We start from the raw sequence: 9,508 nt of genomic DNA, 5'->3' as shown, positions 1-9,508 counted from the left end.
GGGTGGAAATTTTCCCTATGCCAAACATGCTTGCATCTACCGTTGCTCAATTACTCTTCGATGGGTGGATATGTCGCTACGGTGCCCCTGCTACCCTGCATTCCGATCAAGGTCCACAATTCGAGAGCAATCTGTTTAAAGATTTGTGTCGCATGATGGATGTTACCAAAACTCGAACCACTGCATACCACCCCCAAAGTGATGGCATGGTAGAAAGATTTAACCGCACACTTGAAGCCATGATTGCAACATCTATCTCCGATCACCGCGACTGGGACCTCCACCTCCAACATACAGCGTTAGCTTATCGCACTAGTGTTCATGCATCAACAGGCTACACTCCGTACCTCATCCAATTCGGACATGAAGCTGTTCTCCCACTCGACTTGGTCTACGGTCAACCCCATGCGACTCCACCGTCCTCCTATCATGATTATGTTCAGTCCCGACACACCACTACCACCAATGCTTTTACGCGTGCTCGTCAACATGGACTCAATGCCCACCGCCTGCAGAAGAAACAGTATGATGGCACGTCTCGTCCTTCACCCAAGTTCCGGAAGTCAGACCTAGTTCTTCTCCACTCCCCCGTCGTCCCCACACATTCTTCACCGAAGTTTCACAAATTCTGGACTGGTCCGTACATCATTACAAGTGTGATTGATGATGTCACAGTCCGCATTCGGAAACAGGATACCTCCTCTAGCTCTCGCACTGCCATTGTGGTTCACATCAACCGACTGAAACCGTACGTCCAGCTACCATCACCGCCTCTACCTCCTGTTTCCTATGATGCTGATATACATGTACACATTGATCCTCCAGTTATCCCTCCACCAGCTGCTCATCCTGCTATTGCTCAACCTCAAGCCCATCCGTACAACCTGCGAAACCGCCTGCAGATTCGCCCGCCCAACAGATACTAAGTGTCATGTACATCACGAGGGCGTGATTATCTATAGGTAGGGAGGGTGTAGTATCCCTGCCTTGCTAGTACTGAACTGTAGCTGACTACTACATCTATTTTTACCTCTAATCATGTCACATGTACACGTACACGCACTGCATGACTCTTGTCACTCCTTTGCTGACAAGCCTGCAAAGCTAATTATATCACTTCTCACCACTTGTGTTTCCCTTGCGCTTGCTGGATTGCATACTACATATCTTTGCTAGTTTAGATCATCACACCTATATTATGTACATGTAGAACTAACACCCACATGGTGTACTGTACCTCCCTGACCCTGACTGAGGTCATGAGCACAGACATGCCCCTTTCTAAATCCGGTTTGCATCCATTTGCTAATGCCCTCCCTGGCCTCTGTTCCCCTCCAAAGTTCCGTTTGCTTCTTTCATCCTTATACATTTAGATAATGTTGCTATGCCTTCCCAAGTTCTGTTTGGACTGACACAACAGACTTTTACCCTTTTTCATGACTCATGGCTCATGCAGACGCTATGATGATCTCCTTCCTTTTCGCCCTATAAAAGCTGCCATGCTTTACTCATTTCTTCAGAACAGTCATATTCCTTTCAGAGTCTCTCCTGGCAGATTGAGCCGGAGCAGTTGTATTCCTTTCAGAGTCCCTCCAGGCAGATTGAGCCGGAGCAGTTGTATACATAACTTCAGGCAGATTGAGCCGAATAACATAATATTAGTCAGTCTTCTTGTGTGTGCCTCCTGATACCACTCGGCGACCTATTACAAAACAAGTAAGTTACTTGCCCCAACCAGGACTGCCGAACACTTTAGTTTTCAGTGTTCCATCGAGTACTCGTTCATCATCTTTGAGATCTCCACCCACCGAGGCCGGCTGAATGATTGATGCACCAGCAGCATCTGTCAAGCATGACGGGACGATGGCACGCTGGCTGGAGTGCCAGGAGCCAGTCTCTCCTGTCCCATACAATGTAGTTTGACAGATGCCAAAATCCCGAACGACATTCGAAAACCCAGGACCACAACTTCGCACAAGTTCAACTTCGGGTCCAGTAACGTCGTGGCACAGGGAGACTCCCCAGTCTCTTTACCCTTTCCAGTCTTTCGAAACTCTCCCAAAGGCAAAGCATGACTATGTCAAAAGCCTATGCCCTAGCATGTTCCATGAGATCACTAGAACTTGCTTGTGTAAGTACGTAGTTGTGACGCGTGTGTGTGTGTGTGTGTGTGTGTGTGTGTGTGTGTGTGTCCTGTCCTATTATATCCTATGTCCTGTCTTTTGAAACTCTCTACAAAGGCAAAGCGTGCGTCAATAGCCAATGTCCTAGGCTAGCACGTTCCTTGAGATCACTGCTGTTGTGACTTGTGTGTGTGTGTACGCGTGCAGGCGTATGTGTGCGTTATTATGTGTGTGTGCGCGTGCACGTGTGTGTGTGTGTGTGTGTGTGCGCGCGCGCGTGCACACGTGTGTGCGCGTTATTATGTGTGTGCGCGTGTGTGACTGTGTGTTCGAGTTCAGTTGTGGCCTTGACTTGAGAAAGCATACAACAATACTGCAGCCGGTCCAGCAATAGCCACTGCCGCACTGCCGGCCACTTGCTACTGCCACACTGGCTCACAGCACTGGTACTATGGGTAGGGACTTCAATTGAAAAACCAAATTCGCGAGTTTCGCATAAAACGCTAGTTTTTCTAAACCGGGAAGATGTGAGAAACAACCTGTGAAAATTTGAACCCAAAATTCCAAGGCAATCTAGAGTTATAGTCGATTGAAGATCGGAAAACGGGGGAGAAAGTAGTCACAGAAGTAAATGCAAGTATGTATGTGAGCCGTGTGGTTTCCGTCCAGCACTGCACTATCTGGTGCATACATGGCGATACAGGATGTGTGCATGCATGCAGTGTGCACGCATGCCGTGCGCGCCTGCTTGCACAAGTCACACGTTTTCACCGTCACTGCTTCTACAGTGTGCGCGCAGTTCACTTGATTTTTTTCGTCTACCACCAGGAAATCGCCGTGGGCTGGTTTCTGTGATCATCTTCCTTCTACTGCGATAAAGCGCGAGCCTCAATGTTCTAGAATCCTCTTGGTTTAGGCTAATTCGAGGCCGCTGAACACGAAAATCGGGTGTTCCTCGCGGGGCCAAGTACGGATCTGGTCGAAATTAGTACTTCGAAGTGCATCCGCGCCAAGCGCGGAGGCATTATTTTTGGAAGCATGGCATGTGTGGCACCATTGGAAAGGTAATGACCTCAGCTACCTAAAAATAGCATCGACAAGGCCGAAAAGGCCGCGGGAGAAGATACTCGGGCCTCGAACTGCATCTCGAACTGCAGTCACGAGGCGCCCATTCACTTTGTACAGGCGAGCTGTGACTGCACTTTTCGCTTTTCTGTGACCGGAACTGAACTCCCTACTATGGGCTGTCGCCTGTCGGAAAGCTCTCGCCAAAATATTCCCCTGCTCTGTCCCAGTATAATGTACCACTCAGTACAGTCATACTCAGTACAGTCATACTCAGTACAGTCATACTCAGTACAGTCATACTCAGTACAGTCATACTCAGTACAGTCATACTCATAGTAGTACTACTACTAGCTATACTGTACAGTACAGTGTAGTTGGAATACATGTACCATCTGATTCAGCACACCGCGGGTACCGGCTCAATGAGTGCTGCATCTAATCGCCATGTACATACATGTATGTACGGGCGCCGGGCGGACACGGTCTGCGCACGTGGGAACAGTTCATGCAACATGGTGCTCACAAACCACTGCACTGCCAACTCGTGCACTGCACTGACAGTCTAGTCTGTACCGCCCACAAATTCCCAGAGTGGACAGTAACAGTTACATACACAAATCACAATGACTTTTAGTTTTACGAAGTACTGTTTTGACCAACTACACTGTGACTCCTACTAGTGAGTACTGTCTGCCGCCGGTATGCATGGTATGTGGAGACCTGGCTTGAGAAATCCGCCCTCATGGATACCAGTGACAATAATAATACGTAATTAGCAGGGGGGGGGGGTTACGCAGCCCTACGTAAGCACCACACGTTATGTACAATCATGTACATTAATTTGGTACATGTACCACTCTGAACTGCGCGCTTGAATTGAGCGTTACCATGGTTACGTGGCCCTGCTCGGATTTCTCTGGCCAGAACTGTACAATCATAGTCATTGTGCATGTAGGACCACTCTTCACTGACTTTTGACTTTGAGTCTTTTGAGTCTTGGATAGCACAGAGAAGAGGGTAGATACAACTGTTACATGCTTGTGATATTTGATAAGGCCAGGGCACAGTAACAGACTAAGAGACTAAATTCTGTTAGTGTTGTGGAACCACTTCAAACATTCAAACAAGGTTACACTGTCCTTGATACACGTCCCGTGCTACGTCGTTTTCGATAGGCAACGCACCTACTAGTAGTACCTGACAGGGTACCGGTACTGTCGATTAGCTATGACACTGTAAAACATACTGTGATGTCGTGATGAGCTATCCCTGGCCGGCCCCAGCCTGGCACTGCTGGCAGTCGCCAATACATACAAGGAGGTAAATGTTAGGTTCGGATCCGAGATTGGAATCTGCTACTGAAGACACTGAAGTACAAACGGTTGATCTACACAGACTACAGTCAGATGGCCTGGCCTGGGCAGTACTAGTGACTACTACACTGTACTGACAACCATCGTCCGATGGGACGAGCAATAAAGCGTGATGGGACGTGCGATGAGGGAGTTGGCCATTGTGGAGAGCGGCTTATAAGCATGTGATTGAGTGGTCTCTGCATGTTGATCGGGTGGCGGAGTTCCATCACTGACGCAGTGTGCGGGTATTGCATTATGAATTGGTTGAGTAGATAGTTTCGGAATTAATTCCGTGTTCGATATTGTTTATTTTTTACATATTTTTATTTTATTTTATTCGTGTTTGATATTGAATTTTAATTTTAATTTATTTATTTTTTATAAATATTGTTTTTATTCCATTTCACATTTTTCATTCGTGTTGGGTTTAACTACTCACTGTACTGATACATGTTGATGATTGTGCTTTGCTTTGCCCGTAAAAGAGGCCTTCCGAGACACTGTACTGACAGCATTTCCACCTGTGCACATATGCCAGGAGGAGGCCGTACATCATGGTACATCCGCCCACTACAAGTACAAGCAGTTGAAGTACCACTGGCACTGTAACCATGGTAACCATAACAGCTACTGATTCACAAAAAAATGCATTCCAGGCTAGCTTTGCAGTGTATAGGGCTTGAAAGTGCTACGTCACAGCATAGCAACAATTTCAAAAATTCAAAAACTGGATCCACTTGGATCCAGTTTTTGTATGGCTCCAAGCACATTTCAAGCGGTCTTACCCACAGCATGGTGATGTAGTCAGTGAAACTGACTGATTTGGCTACTGGGGGCGGGGTTACAACTGGTGGCGAAATAAAAGTCACACCTGCATGCGACATGAGTGGGTTGCTATGCACCCACATACATGTACTTTATAGGCAATAGCAAAGTCACACCTTAGTGGATCCAAAAATAGAAATCTGATATCAACTTACTACTCCCTGGCCGTTTTGACGTCATCACTTTCAAGCCCTATTGTTCAAAATGTACAATCGATTAATCATTTTACACTGTACTGTAAAATTAATGACGTACATGCACAACAAGTCATGACGTCACTTTGTTGACCTACACACTGTCTGTACTGACTATCTGGTAGTGGTTGATCGTCATTGTAAACCTACAATATTATTTAAAATTTGTTTTACATCATCGTTGATCATGTATTTGTTGATGCTGATCAGTGATCATGGTGATCACGCGCTGACATGATGCACACAGCTACCGCCAGTCATCGATGCATCATGGTCATCTTGGACCAAGCCGTCGCACGGAAAGCAGCTGAATGAAAGCAAGAAGAGGAAGTATGGCCAGGTGACTCAGCGAGGAGTTGCGTGCATCGTTTACTCCTCTTTATTGCTCTTGTGTGCTCCACCGATGCTGTAGTACTCCATCGATGCATCAACTCGTATACGTATGCTGCCTACCAGCGACGCCTGGCCAGTCACCAGTCCTGGAGATGTCCTAGATACTAGTACTAGTAGATAGGACATCACGGAACCCAGCATGCCCCAGCATACATACTATGCTGGTCACTAGTCAGCTTGCACACAAGGCCAAGGGCACTGGGGAACATACGCGTCTAGTCTGTGCACATGCGATGGTTCGTATCCGCACCCAGTTTTCAATCTGTACTGTACTCTGTAGTGCTGTCGACTTTCGGCTCCGTGGATCTCCCCGATTAGATGACCATGATGACTCCTTGGTTTGACCCTCCACGATGGGGCAGGCGATATGACGCCATGATGGACAGCAAAGAGCAGTGGAACTGTATACGGATATCATGTTACAAGCGCTACGTTTGGAAGTAATTCCCTCTCAAGTCAAGGAGTGGAGAAGGGGCATTGCGGGTACCAGAAAGAAAGTCAATCCTCGACCGGCATGGCAGCGAAGTCCTAGTACTAGTAGTAGTACTAGTAGTAGTAACGGTTACTTAGTCTTTGGCATCCCCAAACCCCAAACTGGGCCAACACTAGTACCTGTACTCACCGTTTGCCGAATGCATGAACTAAAACTTTCTATAGTATGAGTAAGACTCCGCTGGAGAGTAGAGCCTAGACTACAGTACAGGACTGGTAGATCTACGTGGTGCCTGCCTAGTCTGGGTCTGCGATAAAAAAACATGTCAGATCAACATTTCCACATCGTGCACACAGAAGCAGAGGTACTAGTATACATATACACAGCCCTGAAACCCTCTTTCTTGCCAGTCTCGGCGCAGCACTGTCCTGTACCACTGGCACTCTAGTAGTCTCTACACCTCACGCCCTCCACTCACAACAGTCAACACTGCGGAGACGATCACAACGGTGAACGTCCGCTCCCTGCAATGCAGCAAGCAACGTCCACATCAAAATCAGCTAACTCGACTCTCATAAAATAAGTCATACTGCAGGAGTCTTCGTGGCATTTCAGTAGTTCAGAGCATGAATCTAAAAGGTGGAGAATCCATGCCAGGATGGAGAACATACAATACCAGGGGCAATAAGCACTCGCGCTAGGCGTTGAATAAAAGGACAAGTAGAGCTAGGGATACATTCATAGTTCTAGGGTAGGAACAATGCTAGCTATGCACGCCTAAACTAAGTCTGCGCATAATTCACACGCTCGCACACACTAATCACTATTCCCACCAGGGGGAACACTGGAAATAATAATTTCGAGCGTTTCCCAAGGGACACAAAAATGCCATCCATCATAGAACTCTCCAGAGGAGAATTTCTAACCATAATCTGTTGAACACGTAGACGGCCAGTTCTCCCGAAGCTGCACCAAGCCGACATTCCGCTCTTTGGAGCTTGGTGAATGCTTTTTCGTCGACACGCGCGGTAACAACGCCGGCTACGGACTTACCAGGACAGCGCTACTACTAGCGCGCGTCGCGCCACCAGAAATGTTTAGTTTAGGCATAAGCTGGCTGGGCCATCATGGGCTGCGCTGGCTGCATGACCGGCTGCACCGCGACGGGCTGCATCTGGGGCTGGGTAGTGACGACGGTGAGCGAGCTCTGTCCGCCACCTTTGTTCATCTGGAGGTATTTCACTTCGCGAGCTTCTTGGCACAAAGCGCACTGCTGGCAACAAACCACCGTGCAATAGTCGTCGCAGATGCTTCCCTGGATATTATTCTCAGAGCGCAACTTCACCCGAAGCAGCATCTGACCATACGGACATGGAATAAAACAGGCCAAGCAGCAGCCGTTCTCTCCGAGCTGCGACGCCGACTGGCAAAGCAGGCATACGGGACAGAAGCAACCCAGCAGGCAGACGGTGATGTCGTTGAAGCAGTCGAACAGGCCCGTCGACCAGTTCCTCATTGCACCGCCTCCCATGGTCTGGACAACAGTAGTAGTCGCCATCTTCGTTCTAACGGCCTCGCACTGCACACAACGCCGCCACTACAAACCAGGAAACAGGAGAAAGGAGAAGCAGTTCTTGCACGCAGCCAAACAACAAGCTTTCCCAGCTGCTTCTGAGTACATGTACTGTGATGTGTAGTAGCAGCAGTAACACGACTTCGCTCTTGCGCACTCTTTCGCCTGTTTCGAGGCCGTTGCCACTTGGCGCGTCGTACTCGCACCTATGCCAGCTAGCTAGGCTAGGCTAGGCCACCACAGGCCAGGGCCCACACTCACAGTCAGTCACACAACGATTGTATAAACTCGCTGTCGAGCCTAGCCACTTCAAACCATGCTATCATTTTGCGCTACAATACATCCGCCTACTTTTTCGATACAGTCATGTACTGACTGTCTGTACTTAGTAAGTTAGTAGCTAGGCGCCTAGGCACACATCTACAAAATCTAGATCTACGAAACTGCAAAACGTAGACTACTCGTAGATCTACCGCGTAGATCTACCGGTAGATGTTTTTTTAGACCCAATACTGCAATATTAGTGCAGTGCCGGCAGTAGATCTACAAGTCAGGTAACCATGGTAACCCTGGCCCGGTTTTTGGGACACTGCACTGTAGCCGAATTCCTTTCCGTACATTTAACTTTTTAGATCGTATATTAAACCACCGCGAAAACAACGACAGCTTTTTAGTTGCCCAAAGACCTGAAGCAAGAAGAGTGAAGGAACAGTTACATACATGCGTCTGTTAAAATTTTACATGCAACTACTCTCGCACACCGTTTCCGGGTGCTGGGTCATGTCTTGAGGATGATCGTCCTCACCTCATCTCAGACACCCCGCCACAGCAGGCTACTTCCGTCGAGATGTCACCACTGCCACCGCGTTTGGTACCGATTAGCAAGACGAAATTCGCGTTCGCTCTCCAAGGAAAGTCGAACTCAGTGACGGAGTTCGCGTTATGAGACGGATTAGCAAACAGAATTCGCACATCCATGACGTTGACACGACGTACATCATGTAGTACATTGTGTACAGACACTACAGCGTGGTAAATTTATGACTGCCCTGACACGAATCCGCGATTCGTGTTCCGACAACTTTTCCGAACGAAAAATGCGAAAGTTCGCAATCGCGAACTGAAAAATGTTTGCGAACACGAACGCGAGTTTCGTCTTGCTAATCCTCCGTACTACCAGTCTGCGTGGACGCACCCGGACGGCTCGGCTATGGCAGTCAAGGCAAGCACTGCTGCTGCTGGGGACATGCCACTGACTGTGAAGACCATGAACGATCTCATCTGATTCGGAGTGAGCTGAGACCACGCCGCATGTGCTTTGGTCAAGCAATCATGCTATGCCTTCACGGAGAGAACTCTCAGCCAGTTGTAATGTCGTGCATGAACTGATTGTCCAGTACATGTAACTGGTCACCGGTCACGGCGGGTGTTACTAGGGACGTCACCATGGTCACTGACAATACCCAAACTCCAAAGTAGTTCCTTGGTCCTTTTTCTTTCCTTAAAAAAATGATTACCGGTATTTTCATACTATTAAAAAGAAG

General features: G+C 48.0%; 1 protein-coding gene across 1 annotated transcript; it reads right to left on the bottom strand.

The window, feature by feature from the left end:
* Window positions 1-7,493: 7,493 nt before the first annotated feature.
* On the bottom strand, window positions 7,494-7,949 carry LOC135826636 (cornifelin-like). The gene has a single exon (XM_065339238.1). It carries the CDS (start codon window positions 7,947-7,949, stop codon window positions 7,494-7,496), a length of 456 nt encoding a protein of 151 aa, XP_065195310.1.
* Between the last annotated feature and the right edge of the window lie 1,559 nt (window positions 7,950-9,508).

Source organism: Sycon ciliatum, chromosome 10 (genome assembly GCF_964019385.1).
Source record: "Sycon ciliatum chromosome 10, ocSycCili1.1, whole genome shotgun sequence".
Taxonomy (NCBI): domain Eukaryota; kingdom Metazoa; phylum Porifera; class Calcarea; order Leucosolenida; family Sycettidae; genus Sycon; species Sycon ciliatum.
Note: the sequence above shows the minus strand (reverse complement) of the source record. Positions and strands in the feature narration are given on the sequence as shown.

What these genes read in the sequence shown, in the direction of transcription:
- LOC135826636 (XM_065339238.1), bottom strand. Translation starts at nt 7,949, where the DNA reads ATGGCGACTACTACTGTTGTCCAGACCATGGGAGGCGGTGCAATGAGG.